Here is a 25,527-nt window from a genome sequence, read left to right on the forward strand (position 1 = left end):
ACTGATATTTATTTATAGCTACATGGTCATTAAAAAGACTGTTTTTGATCCATTTCTATAATAAAAGTTAAAAGATTAAAACTCACCATTGTCAAAGTAGTAAAACTTCTAAAAGAGTATTTTAAAATTGCTTTTTATTTCCATTTCTTGGTGAAGAAAATAATTGGGTTTTAGGAAAGGAGTTCAATTAGATTATAAAAACGTATGTCGAATATTGGATATTGAGTATATATTTTATTATAACTGCTTAAATTGGAGAATTACTGCATTGTTTGTTTTGGCTTATTTCAGAATGTTGCATGCTGTCATATATGGTATGGTCTTTTTGCTAAAGCAAACTACACTGAAAAATAAGAGCACTACTGTTTAGTTTTTTAAATCTTGGCTCATATAGCTTAAAATTTGTTCATCTCTGCTACTGAAGATAAGAGATGTCTTAAAATACAAAATATGTTTCAAAGACCTAGCCACAGCCTTCAAAAGTTGGAAGTGCATATTGTAATATGTTCTGTATTTATAGAGTCATGTGTATCTTTCTAAATGCCCATATATTTGTATAAGCAGTAAAAGAAATTTTAAAAAGTTTGGACACCTTTTTATTTACTGGTTTGGTATAAGAATACTATAATGTTTATTTAGGAAAATTATATGTGTATTCAATCTTTATAATTTTAGTAATGAATATTTGTGAGGTTCTGTTATGATGTGATAACCTTTTTCCAGTATTTTCATTTGTTTCTGTTAGGGACCTAAGGGACCACTTGAATCTATCCGCATTCTAGGGTTTGAGATTTTTCTGGGCTTCCAGGTCATTCAAAAGTAGTCTGTACACTAATTGGAGCTCTTTTATTTCTGGTTTACCCTTAATGCTAAAGTGCAGCCCTGTAGTATCCCAGTTGACATTGATTTCTGGACTCCCCACACTTGGCCAGCTGTAGATTTTTGCTCTTGGCCGAAACATGCCTTATTAGCTGAGTCTTCTAGTTAGAGAAGCACTCTTAGGACAAAATTTTCTCCATTATTTTGCTTATTTCTTGGGGTTCCCAGCTGATTTCTGCCCTGGTAATTAGTCATTATCTTGTTAGCTCTCTGACTTATGTTTTGGGAAAGTTTAAAATTTTTTTCAGTGGGAGGGTTTGTCTGAATTACCTAGTCTACTGTTGAAACAGAAGCAGTTGTTAAAGAATTTTAAAATAAGTTATATTAAACTGTTCTAGGTTACAGACAACTATTTTGCAGGAAACTAATTTGAGACCTCTTTAGGATATAACAGCTAGCCATTAGAACCTATATCTTCGTAATTCTTAGCCTAGAGTTTTTTATATCACATTGTTATTTATAGTGGCAACAGACTAAGTATTCTAGTTAACTGCATTAGATTAATCTCTGAAAGGCAATATGGTATATAGCATATAGTGAATGGCTTTACTAATATTAATAGTAATTTTACTAAATTTCCTGTATAAATAAGAGGATCTTCATTTCTGGTTCTTTAGAGACTGAATGCACTTCTTTCTTCCTTTTCTCTCTAAAATCTTTTGAAATGGCCAAGATGAACAAAGAGAAGTGACCCTAGAGGCAAAAGAGAAAAGATATGTATTACATCTGTAAAACATGATCAGGCTGATTGAAAAAAGAAACAAAGAATATATTGCTTAGGAATATCCTTGCCATACAAAGTTTAACTTTAAAGGAAACACTGTATAGTATAATGAACACATCCAAAGACCAAAAGAGTGATGTTGTAGGGTAAGTGGAAGAAGCCCCTTAGAATCTAAAACAAAAAGACAGGAGATACAAAATATGTGAAAGAGAAACAAAGTAATTGAAAAACAGTCTTAGGAGACAAGACTAGGAGTTCTAGAAAGAGAATAGAGGTATAATACAATGAAGAAACTAATAAAATACAATTTTATAATTTTGCCCTGAACTTGACAAGAACCCAGCTAATATGATTGACATTGCTTACCAAGAAGACATAATGAAAAAGGATACATTCTGGTAAAAGTTTTAAAAATTTGATTTCTTAATTACTTTGAATATGCTGTCTAGTCACATATAATGTTATAAAACCTGTCTTTTCCAGTTTTGGTTTGGGTAATGCTTGCTACCCTATATTACCCTATATAATAAGTATGGAAGTGTTCTCTACTCTTCGGTTTTGGGAACAGTTTGTATAAAATTGGCATTATTTCTTCCTTTAAGATGTAGGATTCATCATGAAGCCACCCGGGTCAGGATTTTTCTTTGTAGGAGTGTTTTAAATTCAGTTTCCTTAAGAGAGAGCTAGTTAGGTTATCACTTTATTCTTGAACAAACAATCATTTATATCTTTCAAGGACTAGGTCCATTTCACTTAAGTTGTCACATTTAACAGGCATAAAATTGTTTATAATATACCCTTATTATTAATAATAATATAGTAGTACTATGGCATCTATACTCTCATTCCTGATATCAGTAACTTAGTAGTAACTTAGATCTTCTCTCTTTTTTTCCTGTCTAATTAGAATTGAGTCAATTTTATTGATTATCTCTAAGATTTATTGGTTTTTCTCTATTTGACTTTTATTTCATTGATTTCCACTTTGACTGCTATCTGCTGTGACTTTTATTCTTTTTTTGGTTTCTTACAGTGGAAGCTTGATGTCATTGATGTGAGGTAGTTTTTTGTTTGTATTACATACTGACATGTTTAGTTTGTGTCATATGTATGTTCTTAGAAGATTTCTTCTTATATATGCATTAATGCTTTAAATCTCCCCTTAATGTACTGCTTTAATTCCCCAAATCCTGATATATTGCATTTTCCTTTTTGGTTTTGTTCAAGATACCTTATACATTTACATTTTTGTTTCTTCTGTGATCTATGGTTTATTTAGAAGTGTTATTATATTAGTTCCCAGTATCTTACAGTTTTCCAAGGCCTTTTCTGTTTATGATTTCTATTTTTTTAATGTTCCTTTTTTTTTTTTTTTTTTTTTTTTGAGAGAGACAGAGAGAGACCAGGCGAGCAGGGGAGGGTCAGAGAGAGGGAGACACAGAATCTGAAGACAGGCTCCAGGCTCTGAGCTAGCTGTCGGCACAGAGCCTGGAAGCGGGGCTCAAACCCAAGAACCTTGAGATCATGACCTGAGCTGAAGCCAGACGCTTAACCGACTGAGCCACCCAGGCGCCCCTGTTTATGATTTCTAATTTAATTCCATTGTAATGGAAAACACAACTTGTTGTGACCTGAATCATTTAAATTTTTTGAGACTTCTTTTATGGCTCAGCATATAGTCGTCTTGATAAGTCTTCCATGTGCAGCTTAATATGTATTCTGTGTTACTGATTGGACTGACATAGATGAAGCAGTCAGTAAATTTATTCTTCTACCTGTCCTGTTTTGTCTTTTTTTCCTCTCCTAATTTGTGTTAGTTACTCTGTTGGGACATGTAACATTCATGCTATGTCTTGTGCTGATCTGTATTTGTTTTTCATCTTCATGTTCATTGACAGTCCTGTTTCCATAGTTGTCCCAGTCATCTCTTGATTGGCTCGTCAGTTTTGTAGTGTTTTCTTAGAAACAGTTCATTAATAACTGTTCCCTAGTTATAAAATGTTTGTAAAAGCCTTTAGTTTTTTAAAAACTTGTTTTGAGAGATAGAGCGAATATGAAATCCAAGCAAGCTTTGTGCTGTCAACACAGAGATCGATTTAGGGTTCGAACTCGATAAACCATGAGAGAGAGAAAGAAAGAAAAAGAGAAGGAGACTTAAAGAGAGGAAGAATATCCCAAGCAGGGTCCCCAGCACAGAGCCCTATGTGTAACTCAAACTCCCAAACCATGAGATCATGACCTGAGCTGAAATTAAGAGTCAGACAATCAACTGAGCCACCCAGGTGCTCCTATAATACTCTCGTTTAATATTATTAAGAATTATTATGAAAGTAATTGCTTTGCCTTTTCCTCAGTATAGTAGAAGGTTGAGATTTGGTGAGAAATTTGAACATTTGGGTCTTGGTCTGTTACAAATCTCAACAGTCTTAACTGACCTTTGAGATTCTCCCTCTCATTATTGGAGAAGAGAAATTCACCCAAAACATTTAGTGGCAAACTAACTGGAATATTTGGTTCGTATTTTTTTCCTAGTCTACTTCTTGAAAAGTGTAACTTAAAATGAAAAACAAAAAAATGAACACTTGTTCTGCACAGATGATATGAGTCCTGAGCAACTGCTCTACTCTTCTTTTTTCTGAACTAGAGAAACTTGCTCTATATTCACCATTGAAATGAGATCTTTTAACTATCACCTATCAGTTTTCCAAAAATCACTTGATTTCCTTGCCTTTTTTATTCTTATATGTAGACCAAGATGTTTTTACCCCTTTCTTTATTTAACAAGAACCCTCCTAGAGTAGTTATCACTCGTTGGCAGTAATCACTGCCATTTACATCCAGGCTGAGCAGTGCCAGGATCACTGACAGCTCACAGGATGTGGAGAAGAGGCAGGAGGAAATGGGGAGGGGGACAGCTGGTTGCAGTTAAGCGAGAGAGTACTTACAAACATATTTATAGTATCTCTGATTTAACCATTAGTCTGCCCTGCTGAATAAAAAGTATATTCTCTTTCATGTAAATATGTTTTCATTCAAGAATCAGTTATGACTAAAGAAAATGTTAAGCTTCCTTAAGCAGCCATTTTGTTTTGAACTATGAACTTGATGCCTTAAAGCCTTCTGAGATATCTCTGGTGATTTTCTGAAACCAGTGGTGGGGAGTGGTCAGAGGTCTGAAATAGGAAAAAAAAAATTTATTTTCTTTTCTTCTCAAATGAGATAAAGAAGGAAATCTGCAATAAGACCTGGCCTTCAAGGTTGGAGCCAGAACAGTTCACAGAGGTCTTTTGTTGCACTGGGCTCTGAAGAAATGTTACAGTAATTATGGTTATATCAACAAGTAGAGTTTTAGTAATTAGGTTTTAGGTAATTACAGTGCAACTTCATATAGCAACTTTACTAGTTTTCTTTTTAATGGTAGCATTCTTTTGGGGTTTTGACATTTAAGAATTCTTTATATAGTTTGCTTTTCAGTTTCTTAGTTTACTGTTTCTGGGTGGGAAAAAGTCTTTGACATTATTGTTAGAACTGTGTGCCTTTTCTGATTTTTTTTTTTTTTTTTGCTACTTTGTTAAAATGAGATTAAGATCATTTGAGTTAGAGTATTACTCAAAAGTTATACTGAATTAACCTAAAGATGCTGATTATATTCGCTGAAGTTGAAAGCATCCAATTTTAATTCACAGCCATTTGATGTTGCTGTAATTTAAAAATCTGACAACATAAGAAAGCAAGCTCTCAGAGCAGAGCAAGGAACAACTTGCAGTCAAAGTTAAGCACTTAAATGCTAAATGCCCGTGATTGGCAGTGATCAGCCTACATTTATACACAGAAGCTCAGCAACATTGATTTTATTTCTTAGTCACAATGGTTCAACATTAAAGCAAGCTATGGCTTGATTTCTAGGCTGTGGTTTAGTTTGTGGTAAAACCTGCTCACTAATAGAGGTTAGAGTTGAACCCACTGCAGGGGGTGAATCACAGTAAATGTCAGATGTCTGGTGTCCAGCTTGTTTCTGGCACAGAGAGTTTTGATATTTCTCCCTTAATTTATTTTTTTTACCTCTTTTATTTTTCTGAGAGTAATGGATTTTGGCAAAATGTGGATGACCCTGAACATGCCATGCTTTTAGTAAAGTGATAAGGGCTTTATGAGTTTTTCATCAGAATAGCATGTTCTTATAGATTACATTTTTAGAAGTTCACCTTCTTCTACCCTATCAAAAAGAAAGGAGGGGGCAAGTTCAAGAAAGTTGGAGGTACCATTTTTGTTTAAATAACCACTAATTTCAATATTAGATAATGTCATGTGGCAATTTCACTATATCATTTTCATTTTGTAACTTTGTTTAATGTTTATTTTTGAGAGCGAGAGCACAAGCAGAGGAGGGGCAGAGAGAGAGGGAGACACAGGATCATATGTATTTTTGAGAGAGACAGAGACAGAGCACAAGCAAGAAAGGGGCAGAGATGGGGGAGACATAGAATCTGGAGCAGGCTCCAGGCCCTGAGCTGTCCACAGGGAGCCCAATGGGAGAGCTCAAACTCATGAACCATGAGATCATGACCTGAGCTGAAGTCAGATGCTTAATTGACTGAGCCACCCAGGCACCCCTCATTTTTAATTTTTAAGTTGTAGAAACCTATTCTTTTTTTTTGAGAGAGAGAGAGAGAAACACACATGAGTGGGGAAGGGCAGAAAGAGAGGGAGGGAGGGGATCCCAAGCAGGCTCCATGCTCAGCGTGAGCCCAAAGTGGGGCAGGCTTGATCTTTGAAATCATGAGATCATGACCTGAACTGAAATCGAGAGTCAGACATGTAACTGACTGAGCCACCCAGAGCCCCCATTAATGCTTTTTAACAACTTTGAAACTAAAACATTTTACTATTTGGTTCTCCTGATACTTTTCGTATTTTTTTCCTAGTCTACTTCTTGAAAAGTGTAACTTAAAATGAAAAACAAAGAAATGAACACTTGTCCTGCACAGATGATATGAGTCCTTTCTCTTTCTGTTAGCAAAATGTAAAATCTTAAAATTACATGAGACGCTTATCTTTAACCGGTTCTCATTTTAAAATAGAGAGGGAAGGAAGAAATCAGTATTTTATTCTTTGCCTCTCCCATGCCCCATGGCCACTATAGCTACAAGGCTGGTAAAGGTGGGAATTTTTCTACATCCAGTGATAATGTCTGATTTTAAAGAGCTTCAGAATGTTATAGTAAAATTTTAATTTGCTATATGAAGTTAAAGATTAAAAAGGCAGTCAACCTTAGGGGGAAGATGGAAGTAAGACAGACCATCCCTTTCTCTCCTTCATACCACTGCTTTCCCTGTGGAAGAAACCTGCTCCATTTAATAAAAGGCTGAAGCATTTGCCAAAGAGTCTTTGAAATCTGCCTGAAGAGTAAAGTGCAAAGACACCATAATTCTGTCATCAGCTGACATGCTCCATTCAATCACTGTTAAAAACAGAATAGTACACAGATACAGTATTTTAAACATTTTTTATTCTGATCAAAACCTAAAAGCTTTCTCTAATAGCAAAGATTAGTATGGTAACCAAATTCTAAATGCTTAACAACTTAGAAGCCCAATAAATAGAACCAGATTCCTAAAATTTGTTTTCCAAAAGCAAAATAACTCTTGAATTTCTGACTTTCAAAATCAGAATAGGGGCACTTAGTGGCTCAATAAGTTAAGCGTCTGCCCAGTTAAGCATCAGGCTTTTGATTTCGACTCAGGTCATAATCTCATGTCTCTGTCTCTCTCTCAAAATAAATAAACATTAGAAAAAAGAAGAAGAAAGTAGGAGTGAATGCCTGCTGTGTGCTTAGCACTGAAACATAGTCTGTAGGGAGATAGAAATACATAAGGTCTGTTACTTAAAGGTTTTCAGTCTATTGGGTGGAGATAACTAATTCATAAAATGACAAGAAAATGCCATCTTATAGTGAAAACAGTTTGCAGCCATAAGTCCAGTTTACAGGAAAATCAATGAGATCTTGATGGAATGGCCAGGAAAAGCTTCGTGAACAAATATGTTGGACTTAGTATGGAATAAAAATGTATTCCATGAGCAAAACAGCATGGGAGTAAGAATGAATATATTTTGTTTCTGTGTCAAAAGGTAACAAGCTAACTGGAGCACAGTCAGTAGAGATTTGAAGAATGATTACTTGATATAAGGCACTCTCTGAATTTGAGTCTCACTCTGCCAGTAGTCAGTTGGTGGCTTTGCTAGGTTCTTCACATATCATATGCTAAAATCCATGTTTATTACTCTCTCATGGTTTTTTCTTCTGTTTGTTAGGTATTTTATCAACTTTTGCCTTTTATTTTGTCAGGGTGCCTCTAAGAATTCAAACCACCATGCTCTGTTTACTTGCACACTTTATCTCGTATCCATGCTATAATATGCAGAAGATGAGGCTCATAATGTAAAGTGTCCAAATGTCTTATCTCTACATTAGTATAAAACCTCTCCATATTGTAAAATATGCATTCAAAAAAGAATGGTAAAATATATTGCAAATTTTAAAATTAAAATACTTCAGAGTTACAGATTTTTATCAAAATGTTTTTAAATGACAAAGCTATAGAGAATTAGGAAAAGGCAAGTTCAAAGAAAAAAATTTTGACATTTTGTAATTCTACCATGCAGAGATAAATGTTAGTTTTGATGTTTTCTTTCCACTCTTTTCCACTTGTTTTTTTACATTACTGAGATCATGCAAAATGCGTTTTTTATTACCTTTTTTCACTTAATATCATAAAGTCTTTCACATGTTAAAAATTTTATAACATGCAAAACCTGAGAGACTGTTGAATACTGAAACCAAACTGAGGGTTGAAGGGGGAGGGGGGAAAAAAGGTGGAGGTGATGGAGGAGGGCACTTGTGGGGAAGAGCACTGGGTGTTATGGAAACCAATTTGACAATAAACTATTTTAAAAAATTTATAACAATTTTAATAGCTATAGAATATAGCAGAATATAGACGTGTACTGTAGAATAAAATCATGTTTTGAACATCTGTTACATATCCGTCCTTGTGCTGCATATCTTACACACATTGTATTTAATTCTTAGAGCAACGCTGTGGAGTTTTTGGTGTTGTCCCCACTTTATTGATGACGAAATAGACTCAGTTAGATAACTTGCCCAGAGTCATAGATAATGTAAAATCCTTTGGTTTGTCTGTGACACTGTGGTGTCTCCAGTTTAAATAATTCTTCACGTATTCTTGGATAAATAGTTGACCCCATTTTTGCCACTACAGATATGGCTATAATTAACATTTCATCATAAAACAGATTATTTTATTTTTGCCAACACAACTTTTAAGAAACATTTCTATCATATTCAATGTCATAGTGTAGTAATAACAATAGTAAATCTTATTCTTGCCCTTATTTCTAATCTCTAAATTCTCTGGGGCTTTGGAAAGTCCTCCAAGCCTCAGCTTGTTTATTTTTTACCCCCTCCAAAACTGACACATCTTATTGGAATGTCATTAGAAAGATTCTGGTGAAGCATTCTTAATTTAGAAAGCATTTTAAAGACAGAACTAATTTGTTTTTGCTAAGTGATAGTTTTTATTGTTGCTTCTGAATTCAGTTTTTTGTCTCTTGGAATCTTACTTAAACAGAACCAGCAAACTCTTGACTGAGTTTCCAGACACTATCATAAGACAGTAATGTAAATGAAAATAACACACCTCTGGAATAGGTCCTAATTACAATTCCTATAGGAATTGAAGTGTTTACTAAGTTTTTCTGCTTTATGTAGTGTTGGCTAGACTTACAGTATTTACTTGTCAGAATACTTTCATTATGAATGATGAGTTATTGTCTTGAAGATGTAAAGAGTAAAAATTAGCGCAGTTTAGTAGTTTTTTAATAACTTTAATCTCAAAGAGGGCAAGATGCAGATGAGTGATAACTAGAAAGGGTTATGAGGCATAGTGACTGCCCTCGTAGGGTTTCAAGGCCTAACTTATGCTATAAGCTAATTATGTGTTTTCTGTAAGTATTGTGATAATGTTATATTTAAGAAAGAATGTTACTCAATAACACAACAAAACAAAAAGACAAATGGAAAGACCAGAAAGTTGGTAGAAGTTGAAAGACATCAAAATACTGGTCTCCAAAATGTTAAGTGTGGCACAAGCATCAACTTCTGAAATTTTTAACACTGGTAATACTGTGTTAATTTAAAAGTAGAGGCTACATTTGACCTTTTAAACCTGGCCCATCTGAAAATGTGATAGCAGTTGTAACTTGAAGTCAAAAAAGATATTAACCAGCCATGACAAAAATTACATTGAGTTAAATTCTTGTAATTGTTACCTCCCCCCCCCCTTTCTGTTATCAAAATAAACTTATTTTCTAGTGTATGTTGTTCGGGAAATCAAGTTTGATATAAACTTTTTATGATAGCAGATATCATTGGCTTCATCCATGTAGCATACATGTAACTTGCCAACAAACTTATTTTCTACTCTGCTTTTTAATGTATTCAGTAATAGCTAATTTGTGCTCAAATTGGATATGCTTAGATAATAGAGAATATAACTTTCACTTTTAAAAAAAATCTTAAGGGGCGCCTCGGTGGCTCAGTCGGTTAAATGCCCAACTTTGGCTCGGGTCATGATCTTGCAGTTCGTGGGGTTGAGCCCCACATCAGGTTTTGTGCTGGTAGCTTAGAACCTGGAGCCTGTTTCAAATTCGGTGTCTCCCTTTCTCTCTGCCCCATCCCCGCTCATGCCCTGTCTCTGTCTCAAAAATAAATAAATTATTTTAAAAATTTCTATAATTAAAAAACCTTAATATAAGAATTTAAAAAGAAAAATTGAGAAATTTTTTTATCATCAGGTAGACCTTCAGAAATTTTGGAACGTTTGTATTTAAACTCATGAAAAATACTGAACCTTTCCAATCTCATAAAATAATTGTATATTTATATTTTAAATAATGCCATTTTAGAAATCAAATTTATTTAAAATTTTTTGAACATTTTTATGTATAACCATTGTTCTGTGTTGGATCATGACCACATGTGTACATATGGGATGATTATTATAAATTTAAGACAAATGATATTTTGTCATTCAATTAGACCATATCTAAATAGGTCAGTTTGTTATTAAAGTATGCCAATACTTTGTAATAATTTATTTTTAAAATTGACTTTATAACTATTTCATTATTTCTCTCAGACAGGTGGACACCAAAATGGTTTCAGCTTCATCCTAATTGAAAGTGTAGTGTGCAGTTTGTTGGCACTAGGAGTTAAGGATCTTGCTGAAGTAGTGCTTCACAGAAATTCATATATACCTGGGGGTTAGCCAGGGACAGTGCCAAGTTAACCAGGTTAAAAAAAAATTTTTTTTTGTATTTACAGGAAACTTGTCCAGTTTAAGTCGTCTTGGTCTGAGATACAACAGATTGTCAGCAATACCCAGATCCCTGGCAAAATGCAGTGCCCTTGAAGAGCTGAATTTAGAGAACAATAACATTTCTGCTCTACCAGAGGTGAGAAGTGGTAAATCTTTACAGCGGGGTGAATAATTTTGATTATTGAGATTGCTTAAGTAATGGGTATGCTACAGACATTTAGTCACCACTAAGAAAATATCTCAAAGAAGAAAGAATAGGTATGATAGTAGAATGTAGTAATTTTTTCTTTTTTTATGTGTAAAAGGGAGACACATGAGAAATCAATGTGCTACATTCCCTTGTAAATCTTTCTTACGGCATTTTGGAACTGACAGTAACAGCTCTTAAAGAAAAGTTGTATGGTTGGTTTTAAAACTACCCCACCCAGTTCATTTATTTTAAGAAGTCCTATAGAAAGATGATACATGAAAGGAATGAGCTATGTAGAATAGAACATACTATTTATTAATCAGATTAATATTAGCCACAACACTTCTATGACCCATATTATTATCCTGCATATACAATAATATCAAAGCTATTTAGCATATACCAGTCACCAAAATGTATTATTTTTTTAACACATTTTTAATTTGGGTTTTGTTCCATGAAAAAGTACTTTCACTTATGTTACTTAGAGATTAATTGGGCAGAATGCAATATTCCTTTATTCTTTTGCATGTACTTCTTTTGCTATATATTATTTTATCATACCCACAACTTACATGTTTTCTTATGGTTATTCAAGAATAATAACTTCCTGTAGTATTCTAATAAATACAAGAATGGAATTAGGGACTTATTAATTGAGCTTTGCAAAAAGTCTTTTTTTCTAATTAAAAATGTTTGCTATAAGTGGCCTTTTAGACTATTTCTGGTTTTCCCGTGTGTGTGTGTGTGTGTGTGTGTGTGTGTGTGTGTGTGTATTTGAATTTAAAATAAAGGTGCTTTGGGGGCACCTGGGTGTCTCAGTTAAGTGTCTGACTTTGGCTCAGGTCATGGTCTCACAGTTCATGAGTTCGAGCCCTGCATTGGGCTCTGTGCTGACAGCTCAGCTTCAGATTGTGTTTCCTTCTCTTTCTACCCCTCCCCTGCTCGCATGTGTTCTCTCTCTCTTTCCCTCTCTCTCTCTTTCTCTCTCTCTCTCTCTTTCACTCTCAAAAATAAACATTAAAAATAAAGGTGCTTTGGGTGAATATTTTCAGATACATACTATGATTTATAAAGAACAGTTTGAGTACATGAAGCTATAGGCTTGTAGTGATTAGTTTATAAAATAAATGTATTTAATTGATTTGTGTCTTAGGGATACAGAAAAAAGTAGTACCTATTAATTTTGCTTCTATTATTCTGAGTGTTTGGGTTTTTAGAGAACTGATCAGAGTACAAAAATGAGTTTTCTAGGATTGTAGTTTTCTAGGATGGACCAGTTTACAACTGCTGTGACAGTATCTCACCCTGAATTTTAAATAGGATAAGTAATAGAATGCACACATTGTAGCTATAGCCCTGCCAGCTAGACTGTCTAGGTTTTTGTCTTTCTTTGCTAGTGGTAATTTAGAAGGGTAAAAGTGGGTGGGGTTCTACTATTTAATATCATCCTCTTTGCTAACAGTAATTAGCAAATTAATGAGACCTTGTTCAGATTCCTTTAGGGAATGAGCTTAAGTATAAAGATTGACTACTTTTACATTGTCAGTAAGGCTAAATACAAAGGCTGGGTATGTATTAAATTTCAAAAAGTGAGAAAATAATTTATTTTTATATCCACATTTATGCAGGGGAAACTAATAATTACTGGGTATCACTTAGGATACAGACATTGTGCTAAGTAGTTTCACATAAAGTATTTTGTGACTGAAATTAGTCAAGATTTATTTTTGATAAGAGTTATAAAGAGAACAGCTCTCTTCCGTCTTAGTGGAAGAAATGTGCGCACATGTATTTAAACTGGCCTGTTTTCATATACAGAAACTATGGGGAAAACCCTTGACTGGCCTTGTCCAAATCTGGGAGAGCATTAAGTCTTAAATAAGTAATTAAAAAAGTAGTCTGCGTGCTTTGGAAGCAGCATATTCCTAATGCAAATATGTAATTATCTGCATTTATAATGAGCACAGTAAGGAAAACAATAAAATCCATTAGACAGCACTTACTAGACATTCAAGCTGGGTTAGGCATGTAAAATCAGGAAAGTGGTTTTCAGTTGGGACTCATGGCTGAAATCAGAGCTGGCTGATTATATACTTTTCCATTTGATGACTGAAAATAGACTAGTTTTAATCTAGACACAAACACATAAGAAAAAGGAATGTAATAAATTTAAGCACATGTGCTTAAGGTGTAAGGCTGGGAGCTCTTCATGGATTATCCCATTTAATTCTTCACTATAATCATACTAATTATTGGTGTATTATTAAATAGGAAGGGTAATAAGACTTAAGAGAAGTTATGTATTTGGCCAAATTTATTACCTTAAATATTTTTCTGGGAGTACTGTGAGATAATATATTGATTGTCTAATTCACCAAAGGTTACAAAACTGGTTAGTGGAAGCCCTAAGGTGGAAACCCACATGTGTCTGACTTTAAAGTCATGATAAACTACTGCAAAGCTTCATTCTGTGACCTAGGAATCAAAGGTTGGAGTGCCATCTTCTTGTTGCCTCTTTTCAGATAGCCTCAGTTGTTTTCAAGAAGAGTGTCCATAAAGTTAGCTGTAAGAATAATAAAAATAACATTTTTGCCATGAGACTCAAAACTTTGTGTGTTTTCTATAAAGTAGGATGTAGACATTTTTCCTGAATTGACTGCCGTGCGGTTTTCTCACCACTCTTACCTGAACTCTTCCTTTTATCTGTGTACATCAGTAGACAAATGTTGAAAGCTTCTTAATGCTAGGAATAAAGAACAAGTTTCAGTTCACCGTATAAGTATACCTTCAGTTACATAGTTATTTCATTCCTTCAGCTGGCCTTGCAAATCAGCTGACACTTAGGTACTAAGTCTTCAGTTTTCTCATGGTATACCGTTGATACTTGAGCATTGTTTAAAACACACACACACACACACACACACACACACACACACACACACTTCACATGGTTTGTTTCTTCCCTGCTTTCACTGTTTCTTTTACTTCTCTGAATATTTAAATTTTTTCATCCAAGATCTAGCTCACTCTCGTTCTCTTCCTGCTTTTCCAGTTATTCCAGTATTTCTTCTTTTCTTTAAATTTAAATAGAGAAGGGACTTAAAATTTAAGCACTTACTATATGCTAGAGATTGTAAAGCTATTTATGTATTTTATCTCTTTAAAGTGCCTCCCCTACAACTTATAAAATAAGGTGTCATCATTTTATAAATGAATAAATTAAGGCTTGGAGAAATATTTTGCCTAAAGTCACAAGTTACTGAAAGATAGAGTCAGAATTCAGCACTATTTTATAGCCTGTTACAGTGTTTCTCAAATATTAATGCGGCTACAAATCACTTGGGAATCTCATTAAGATTCATATTGATTCTGTAGGAGTGGGACCTAAGAGTCTAGATTTCTAAAAAGCTAATGCTACTCTTCCTTCAAACATACTTTGAATAGCAAGAGTCTATTACATGTAATTTATTATTGATTATACAATTATGTATTGTTTTCTTTTTACTATCCATGTGCTTTATTTCTCTAAATAGGGTTTAGTCTTTTTGGTGGCAGAGATTCTTTTGTATTACCTGAACACCTGGCCCTGTGGTTCCATGGTAGGAGGCCGAAGTAAGGGGATATGGAGCTATTCTGTGCAGTAAATACTGGTTTGATCGATGCATTTCCCTCTGAAATTTTAGCATATGGAAAAACAATATTATGTCAGGAAGTGTTATCTTCTAAATTTAATATTCCTTAGAGGAGCCATTAAATTTCTGCATAACCGCTTACTCTGAGTCAGGTATTATGTTAATAATAATAATTGAGAGAATAATTAACTCAGACCTGAATAGGCTTGGTCACATAGCAAGTGGCAGAGCTGGGACTCTGACCCAGGGCTGTCTCATGGCAAAGATTCGGCTCTACAAAGTTCTCAAACTGGCCACTCATGAGATATAAAAATCAGATTTTATGTGAGTTTTCTGTTCCTTGTAAAATCTGGAAATCTGACTGTTGTCTTCATATTCCTATAAGGCAACAATTAGCTAGAGCTGACTAGTGACTGCTCTCTATGAGGCATTACAGAGCCATCCCAACCAGTCTGTCATTTGTTACCTGAAAGGCCCTTTGAGGCATTTGTGACTGTTGCTCTATACTCTATGAAGTAAATCTTGTTACAGTTCTGATTCATATGTTTTGTTTACAGAGTCTTCTATCAAGTCTTGTGAAACTGAACAGTTTGACCTTAGCTAGAAATTGCTTCCAGTTATATCCAGTAGGTGGTCCTTCTCAGTTTTCCACCATCTATTCTCTCAACATGGAACACAATCGAATCAATAAAATCCCATTTGGAATTTTCTCTAGAGCAAAAGTATTAAGTAAGCTGAATATGAAGGTAAGCCTTTGTTTGTATTGAGGGGGGACATTTTGCTAGTTATTAGCACTTATACTAATATTTGCATTTTTCTCTATCATTGTGGAGAATAGGTACTTGTGTTTACTGATGGGGTCTAAACTGATAATGGTAGTTCAGGGCAATTTGTATTAGATAACAAATTTTAGAATCGTGCATACTTGTAGCATTTTGTCCTAAAGAGATAATCGTGAAAGTCCATAAAAGCATAGTTGTAGGGATATTTATTGTACAGCTTTCTATTTAATTGGTACCAACTTAATTCAAAACTCCTATATCTTCAATGGAATACTATGATGTCATTAAAAATAATACTCTAATTTAGAAGAATATTAAGTGCCAGTTGAAACATTCTCAATAAGGAGAAAAAAGTTCAAGTGTGCAAGACTTACCACAGTTTTTAAAAACTATTCTTAATGTTCTTAAATAATAGATACCTATAGATTTATATGTATACATATAACCAACATTCATCAAAATATGTTTATTTTGGGATATCAGAATTATGGATGATGTTTTTTATTGAGGAATAATTGACATAACATTGTATTTCAGTGTATAACATAATGGTTCAATATTTGTTTATTGGGAAATGATCATCACAGTAAGTCTACTTAACACTGATCAGCATACATACAGAATTTGTTTTCTTGTGATGAAAACTTCTGAGCTTTATTCTCCTGACAACTTTCAGATATGGGATACAGTATTATTAACTATAGCTGCCATGCTGTATCTGACATCATCATTATTTATTTTAACTCCCTTCACATCGTTTTTCCACCTAACCTTCACCTCTGGCAACCATCAATATGTTCTTTTTATCTTTGAGTTTGGTGTTTTGTTTTATTTTGATTTTACATAAGTCTTTCTCCATCTGACTTATTTTACTGAACATAAAGCTCTCAAGTTCCATTCATATTGTCACAAATAACAAGATTATTTATGGCTGAATACTCTTCCTGTGTGTATGTACACTGAAGCTTCTTTATTCATTTATCTGTGAAGACTTGGGTTGCTTCCATATCTTGGCTATGATAAATTATGCTGCAGTGAACAGGGGGATGCATATGTCTTTTTGAGTTAATGTTTTCATTTTCTTCCAATAAATACCAAGAAGTGGGTTGGGGGGTTGTATGGCACTTTTTTTTTTTTTTTTGGAGGACCCTCCATTTTTCATAGTGGCTATACCCATTTACATCCCTACCAAGAGTGCACAAAAGTTCCTTTTTTTTTTTTTTTTTTTTTTTTTAAATCTTTACCAACACTTACTATTTCTTGTCTTTTTGCTCACAACCATTCTGGCAGGTGTGAGAGGATATCTCATTGTGGTTTTGATTTCCATTTTCCTGATGACTAGTGATGTTGAACATCTTTTCATGTACCTGTTGGCCATTTGTGTGTCTTTAGGAAAATGTCCACATCCTTTATTTTTTTAATTGGTTTGTTTTTTTGCTATTGAGTTGTAGGGATTCTTTCTGTATTTTGGATATTAACCCTTTGTCAGTCAGATACATTATTTGGACGTATTTCCTTTTGATGAGTGATCTTTAGTTTCTTTTTGCTTATTTATTTTTTCTACCATGAATAAGTTTCACTTTTATAATAAATAAAAAAGAAGGAAAGAAATGAAACCAGATTTTTCCAGTTATTTAATTTGTAGTGAATAAACTTTAGGCCCAGAGGTGATAAGTAAATTGGCCATGGAGCTACTAAATGGCTGAGGTATAGGAAGCCAGGAGACCTAGATGTCTTGCTTCCAGTTATAAGTGTTCTTTCTGTTGTATGTTACTACATTCTTTTATCTTTCATGAACTATTTCAGCGTAATTGTGTTTCTTTAAACTGTAGTCTAAATGTACAATTTATTGATAACTATACTTGTTCGTAAATATATATTTTATATTCTTTACAAGTGAACTAGTGGAAATTCAAGATAATCTTAGTCTTAAGCAGGTATAAAATTGATTGGTCATTGTTTCTGTTACATAAAATTTACCAGTGGTAATGGTGTTAATTCTGAATGTTCAGTTTAATAAGAGGCTTAGAACAGCAGCAGTCCAAGTGTTCATTAGCTTTTGCATTTGGTGATAGTTTTATAGATATGATATTGTATTGTTAGTTTAGAAAGGCTGCTTGTTTTCAGTGAAGTTAGAAAACTTTGCGCAGAGCTTTGCCTTAATTTTTCATCAATATTATGACAAATGTTTAATAAAGCTTTTTTGGAAGAAGTCAAAATGATACCTGACATTTTCCTCCTCCCATGAGCACCAGTAGTAGATTTTTTTAATGAAAATTCCTTATACTATTAATTATCAGAAGTTAGTAAGTTTATTATAATGGGGGCGCCTGGATGGCTCAGTTGGTTAAGCATCCGACTTCAGCTCGGGTCACGATCTCAACAGTTTGTGGGTTCAAGCTCTGCATCAGGCTCTGTGCTGACAGCTCAGAGCCTTTAGCCTCCTTCAGATCCTGTGTCTCCCCTGTCTCTCTGACTCTCTCCCACTTGTACTCTGTGTCTCTCTCTTTCTCAAAAATAAATCAACATTAAAAAAAAATTTTTAATGTTACAAAGAATAGGTAATAAATGTAAATATTATAATAAAATAAAAACTTGGCTTCAAATGGATGTTTGCTACTTTGGATTTCTCTTATGTGTGATTTTGTGTAAAAGGAGACAAGTAATTCATGTATATTGCAGAAAAAGTTTTTAATACAGATTAACAAAAAGGACATAAAATAATCCTACCACTGAGAGGCAGTATCACTGTTAACACGTTCGTGAACATCAGGGTACTCATGGTCCTCTCTTGATACCAGGAGCCCCAACGAAAACGGTGTGGTAAGAGTTATTGATGAAAATGCATTTAGACATAGATGTGAAGAAGCAGGAAGAAAACTAGTGAATTACTGGCATGTATTTTATGTTTTCTGCATATATCAATATTTAATTTTTTTAGTGTTTATTTTTGAGAAAGAGAGCACCATCAGGGGAAGAGGCAGAGAGAGGGCAGGGGATAGGGGATTTGAAGAGGGCTCTGCAACGACAGCAGTGAGCCAAATGCAGGGCTTGGACTCCCAAACTGTGAGATCATGACTTGAGCCAAAGTTGGATGCTCAACCTATTGAACCATGAACCACTGAACCATCCAGGCATCCATATATATATAATTTTTAACCAAAATTAGGATCACACTGTTTCATCATCTGTTTTTATTACTCACTGAAAAATGTACTTTTACCATCTCTTATATGGATTTTTAGAGTACAGTTGTGGATACTTCTTGTTAGTGTTTTAATGATTTAATTTGCTATCTTCTTTAGACTTTCTTCTCTCCTGTTTATTGCTTAGTATTTCTACTAGAATTGCTGAGCTTATTTGGTTTCCTCTTGGGCTATAATTAGATGTTTATTCTATTGTGCTCATGACCATCCACATTTTATTCTGTGATTTCTGTATATTATTGTGAAATGGGGAAAACTTCTTTTTCCCTGGGACCTTTGACATCTCAGGTGTTGGTCTGTGTGACATATATTTCCATCTCCAATACTGATAATCACATAAGGAACAAGCTTCCAGTTCAAAGTAAAAACCTAATTACTGTCTGAAAAAATTTGGAGGCTTAGATTTTTTGTTGCTTATTAAATTAATTTATTTTTTATATCAAAAAGGGGAATAAAGTTTTCTGTTTAAGCATTCTCTTTCCATAAGGAGGTGTGTGTGTATATATATATATATATATATATACATGAAGCTTTGTTTTTGTGGTTCTACCTTGGTTACTTGTTTTTGTCTTTGCCAGGACAATCAGTTGACATCACTTCCCTTGGATTTTGGAACTTGGACCAGTATGGTAGAATTGAATTTAGCCACTAATCAGCTCACAAAGATTCCTGAGGATGTGTCTGGTCTTGTTTCTCTTGAGGTGAGTGTAAAAGAGCTGTTTATTTAGAACTCCTTAAGCCCTTCTGCAGTTTCCTCACTTACAAACTTTCTAGTTCAAATAAGCAATTTCTTAGTGGGAAGATTGTATGTAGAACTACAACTCCATTAGCTAGATGAAGTATGAACATAATCTGGGCTCAATGCTTCTGAATTACTCTTGCCCACTGTAAGTTGGTAGGTTTGAATGCTATAAAAGTGTCTTTGAAAGAAAAGATCTCTAAAATTTAGCTTATTTTAGAACATATTTTTTCCCTTAACTCTGTTTAAGAATCCTACACTGTTGTTACCAAAATAATGATTGATTCCTCAGATGGGCATTGAGAATCCTTCATACAATTCTGGCCCACTTTTACATCCTAATTATCCATGTACTCTCTTATTTACTAATTGGATTTTTTTGTTGTTGGAAATTGGTGCATGTTTCTAACTCTGCACATTTAGTCTTACTGTTCCCAATATATAGAATGCCCTCTTCTCATCTCTTTAATTTTTTCTTTTAAAATCATTTTCCACAATTAAAGATCCATCTTAATGTTCTCCTTTGTCAAGATGATTTCTCCTGCTTCTGAGTCCCTAGAATTTTCATCCTTTTGATGAAAAAGCTTAGTAATAGTAAAAAAAATATTTTTAAAAGTTTCCTCTGTATCATGTTTTTTTAAAATCTTAATTTTTTAAAAAATTATTTTATTGAGTAAGGCAAATGGTATAACATAATGGTTAAAAAGCATGAGCTTTGAAGCAAGACAAGTTTGGGTACAATTCCACTTTTATCTCTTTGAATTTAACTTGCCCAAACTTCTGTTTCCTCACCTGTGAAATGAAGATGTATATTCCTCACAGGTTGTAATTAGGATTAAATGTGATAACACACACAATGCATTTAGTGCCTTGCAAGTAGTAAACTCAATAAATAATAGCTATTATCATTGTTGCTTGATCTTATTACATACGTTCATTTTACTATGCGTGGTCTAACATTGGGGGAAAGAAGCGGGCATAAAATATTAGCCAAAACCTTATGTAGGTCTTTCCATTCAATGCTCTTTTCACTATCCCATACCCAGTATTGTCTCCCTTCTTTTTTCACCGCCACCACTGTAATTTCTCTAAAAACGGACTATCTTTCTCAACTCCTTTTTGTTCTCTTCAGTGTATTACAGGATGGCATACAATACTATAAATACACCATAGTTAATAGCTGTAGGACTTTGAATTAGCAGTTTAGAAATCAATTGTTACCCTCCCTTAAATGATGGTTTGTAAAGGGTTTTGTACAAATAAATGACTTCCTATCAGCTTCCCATTTGTAATCATTTGGTATCAAAACACCATTAACTCTATGAATTTTAGTGCAAGTTGTTTACTTTTTTTGTAATATGGTTAGAATTAAACTTTTGCTTTCATTAGTTTTGACTTAAATAAAATAACTTCTAATAACTATGGTGATTTTTTAAAAAATAGTAAGTTAAATGTTTTATATAAGTGAACATTACCCTAATATTCACTGTTTAGAAAATTAGTTTAATAAATTTTAAGCCACACATGTTAATACATAATTCCATTTCTTGAGTTACCAAATACTATCAATAATTTCTCTTAGGTTCTAATACTATCAAACAATCTTCTAAAGAAGCTTCCTCATGGTCTTGGAAACCTTAGGAAGTTAAGAGAATTGGATCTAGAGGAGAACAAATTGGAGTCCTTGCCAAATGAAATTGCTTATCTTAAAGATTTACAGGTAAAACATTATCCTGGTGGTTTTATAGTTATATGACTAAAGTTTTTGGGGTTCATTCCAAATTGCACATTTTTCTTATGAATTTGATCTAATTCTTGAATTAGAGTTTTTTTCTATTGTAGCAGTAAGGCTCAGTTTTATGCTTATGTTTATGCTTTTTGCTTCCTAACATATATTTTGAAAGTATAATTGACTGATTCTTACCCAATCTAATTTATCTATTAATTTATCTTATTAGTTTAGTAGCTGTATTACTTTAAATTTACATCAGTAGTAAGAAATATATATGTAACTATATTTTGTTTTGTTAATCTTTTAGAAATTAGTCTTGACAAACAACCAGTTGACCACCCTTCCCAGAGGCATTGGTCACCTTACCAATCTCACACATCTAGGCCTTGGAGAGAACCTACTTACTCATCTTCCTGAAGAAATTGGTATGAACCTTTTAGTGGCTTGACTCTGGACTAATTTGCTCTTGTATGTTCAAGCAGTATTTCAGATAGGACAGATCTGTTTATGTTACCTGGTATTACATCCGAGTCAAGATTTTTTATTTTATTTATTTATTTTTTTTATAGAGCACCAGTGATTGGTTGGATGGTTGGTTGGTTGGTTTTGGTTAGGTTTCCGTATGGGATATTAGAGTTAATACTGTATTTGAGAATGTTTTAGCATATTTACATTTCCAACAGGTTTAACCTTATTTTAGAAAAGTTATCCTATGTTTCTTCCACATTTAAAAATTACATCAGCTTTAATTATATTAGTAATATCCAGTGCCAAAGAACTTTTCCTTATGAGGTTTTAGGATATTTGACTAAATTAATATTTAACAGTACTCTAAACTTTTCTAAGTGTTCATATTGATTATTTCGTATAATTAATGTGACTACCTTGAGTTTTAGGTAATGCAAGTTGAAACCCCATTTTACAAAGAGAATTAATCAATTGAGGTCACATTATAGTTCTTAAATTAGTCCTTTTATGCATTATGTTCTTCCATCTATACCATGCTGTTTCGGAGGCCCTTTAGAATAGTGATTAAGAATGATTTTGGACTTGAGATGCCTGGGTGGCTCAGTAGGTTAAATGTCCAACTTTTGATTTCAGCTCAGGTCATGATCTCATGGTTGTAAGATGGACCTCCATGTTGGGCTCCGCTCAGGGAGAGGAGCCTGCTTCAGATTCTCCCCCACTTCCTCTGCCCCTCTTCCCTGTGCATGCATGCGCATATGCTCCCTGTCTCAAAAAAAAATGATTTTGAAATTATAATGTAAATTATAGTTCACTTTAAAAAAAAAGAAGTAAAATAGACAATTCAAAATCTGGCCATGCTGTTTATTGGCTTTATGGCTTTGGATAAGCCGTAAGCCTTTAAGTTTTCTACTTGTGCAAAGTAAGGATAATAAAAGTAACTTCTCATAGGGTTGCTCTGAATATGAAATAAAATCTTGGATGTGATCATCCATTACCCAGTAGCCATTATTTTCATTAGTTCTGCATATCACTGTCAAATATTATAGTTTTTTTCCTAAATTTTTTATTTATTTTTTTATTTTTTTTTTTTTGAGAGACAGAGACAGTGTGAGCAGGGGAGGGTCAGAGAGAGAGGGAGACACAGAATCTGAAGCAGGCTCCAGGCTCTGAGCTAGCTGTCAGCACAGAGCCCGATGCGGGGCTCGAACCCACAAACCGTGAGATCATGACCTGAACCGAAGCCAGATGCTTAACCAACTGAGCCACCCAGGTGCCCCAATATTATAGATTTTGAAGTTTAAAAATTAGAAAACACTGGAGGTAACTTCATTTTTAGTATGTTTATTCAGTCAGCCTCATGTGATTACAGGAGACATTTGCCTAGAAAGTGTGAATATCCTAAGAGCGTCTTAAGATAAATTTTTCAAAGATGACTTAAATTGATTTTTGGCTTCTTGCCACATATGTGATACCTTTCTTTGTGAAGGATTTATACCAAGTAACAAAAATCTTTCCACATGAAAAATTTATTAGTAAAAGAGATTGTTATGGTGTCCATAATAGGAAAGTGAGTATAAGCACTGATTTACAATAAACTTCCCTCTGGAGTTTTGAAAAAATGCATACCAATGCCAAGTTGTCCTGAACAGAATCTTTGGAGATGTAGCATGCGTATTAAAAAAATATATATACAAGCTTGAAAACTAACCATAAAGGAAGAAATTCTGATTTAATCGATATGGAGTGTGACCTGCACATTAGGTTCTTTAAATTGGCCCCACTTGATTTGAATATGCAGCAAAATAGAAGATCCATGGTTGTCAGAGTTTTAAAACTAAGAGAAGAAAGGAAGAGGAAATATGTATTCAGTGCATTATACTGCCCACACCATTCCCAGTTGAATATAAATATATATGAATTTACATGAATATAAAATAGTAATGAATTTTTAAAAATTTTTTAACATTTATTTATTTATTTGAGAGACAGCAAATGGAAGGGGGGGTGGGGGGGAACGACACAGAATCCAAAGCAGATCCCAGGCTTTGAGCTGTCAGCACAGAGCCCAACGCAGGGCTCAGTCAAACCCACGAACAATGAGGTCATGACCTGAGCTGAATGAAGTCAGACGCTTAACCGACTGAGCCACCCAGAAGTCCCTAAAATAGTAATGAATTTGTTAAAATATAGTAATCGATCTGATTTTTTTTTTTTTAACAGGTACACTGGAAAACCTAGAAGAACTGTATTTGAATGACAACCCCAATCTCCATAGCCTTCCCTTTGAGCTGGCTCTTTGCAGCAAGCTCTCAATCATGAGTATTGAGAACTGTCCACTCAGTCACCTTCCACCTCAGATTGTTGCTGGGGGTCCTTCCTTTATCATTCAGTTCCTAAAGATGCAGGGTCCATATCGTGCCATGGTCTGATACAAGTCTGCTGGTCCCACACACTGTTCAAAAATAGACTGCCATTAATGTTTCATATCTATATCTGTATCTATTATGTAGATATTGATATATTTGGCAGATTTATAAAGACTGCATTATGTGTTTCTGCTAATAGAGGAATCATAGCCATTTAGATTTTTTTTTAATTCTGTACAAAAGGCTTATATAAGTTTTCTTTGCTGAACTTGATGGATGTTTTTCTGTTACGTAATGATATGCCAGTTTGCTTAAGACATTTGCCAACAAATTATGAAGTTATTAAATTTAAGGGCCAGAGGTAGTATAGTTACATATACTTTCTCTTAGCAAAAATAATGGACAGTTTTGTTGCAACTTTTTGTATACATTTTCCCCGTACCAATTGTCAGATCATTATAGTATTATAGGCCCTAAAAGTAGAATTTTTCTTTAACTTATTTTGAAATTTGAGATTTAAATTTTATATATTGTTTACAGTCAGAGTAAATCACTGGAATTTTTTTGTTGTTGTTTTTTGATTTGCTCTGTTTTAATCAGTGAATTCTAGTTTATATCCTTTGCTAAAGAATTTGCATCAGCTGGCTTAAATATTAAGATAGTTGCTTGTTGAAACAACTGGCAAGTGAAAAGATACAGTCAAAAATATTAGAATTATTTTAATTCTGTTTCTCTTTATCAATTGTAAAGCAAAATACCTGAAGTGAGTCTTTAGTTTGGGGGGAGGGTATTGAGACCTTTTCTAGTAAAAATAAATATCTTTTCTTAAGTTGGGAGGAACAGAAACTTGTAGTGTGAAAGTTTTGAATCCTGAAAGTTGCAGAATGACAAAAAATAACAATAATTCAGCAAAAAAAAACCCCACACGCAAACACACATTCTATATATGTATATACAATGCTATATAGATATGTATTTATTATATCATAAACTACAATAGGTAACTTTAAGGATTTCTCCCTAGCCTTGTACAATGAAATGAATGTTTTTCTTTGAACACTGCAATATATGTATGTTTCAAGGTTATTTAACAGTGTACTATGGTTTTATATCTTGACTTGCCTTGTACGTCTTTCAGTTCTGGAATATCTACGTCTAAGCACAACATCTTCACACTGTGCTGTATTGCTGCTGAACTAAATGCACTTTTCCCCACATGTGGGGCACTGGCTTCAAACAATTCAGTTCAGTACCATTGATTTTTAACCTTATCTTTCCTTTCTTGGTAGTTGTTAATACAATTATGGAGAAGAGGCACATTGTATAGAAGCCATTGACAGTTCAGTGGAAGTTCTGTAAGATGTGCATGTGCTATTTCATACATTTTCTTTTGCTTTACTGCTTTTAA

The 25,527-nt window shown here is 33.9% G+C and overlaps 1 protein-coding gene across 3 annotated transcripts in view; it reads left to right on the forward strand.

The window, feature by feature from the left end:
• The window catches only part of SHOC2 (SHOC2 leucine rich repeat scaffold protein), an 89,527-nt gene extending 64,926 nt beyond the window's left edge, over positions 1 to 24,601 (forward strand). For all 3 annotated transcript variants that reach the window (XM_029932574.1, XM_029932572.1, XM_029932573.1), the window contains exons 4-9: positions 11,007 to 11,137; positions 15,384 to 15,572; positions 19,393 to 19,515; positions 21,136 to 21,273; positions 21,593 to 21,710; positions 23,974 to 24,601. In XM_029932574.1, the coding sequence (XP_029788434.1) occupies positions 11,007 to 11,137; positions 15,384 to 15,572; positions 19,393 to 19,515; positions 21,136 to 21,273; positions 21,593 to 21,710; positions 23,974 to 24,182 (908 nt within the window). In that variant the 3' untranslated portion in view covers positions 24,183 to 24,601. The remainder of the gene's footprint in view (positions 1 to 11,006; positions 11,138 to 15,383; positions 15,573 to 19,392; positions 19,516 to 21,135; positions 21,274 to 21,592; positions 21,711 to 23,973) is intronic.
• Positions 24,602 to 25,527: the final 926 nt, after the last annotated feature.

This window comes from Suricata suricatta, chromosome 2 (assembly GCF_006229205.1).
Source record: "Suricata suricatta isolate VVHF042 chromosome 2, meerkat_22Aug2017_6uvM2_HiC, whole genome shotgun sequence".
Classification (NCBI taxonomy): Eukaryota; Metazoa; Chordata; class Mammalia; order Carnivora; family Herpestidae; genus Suricata; species Suricata suricatta.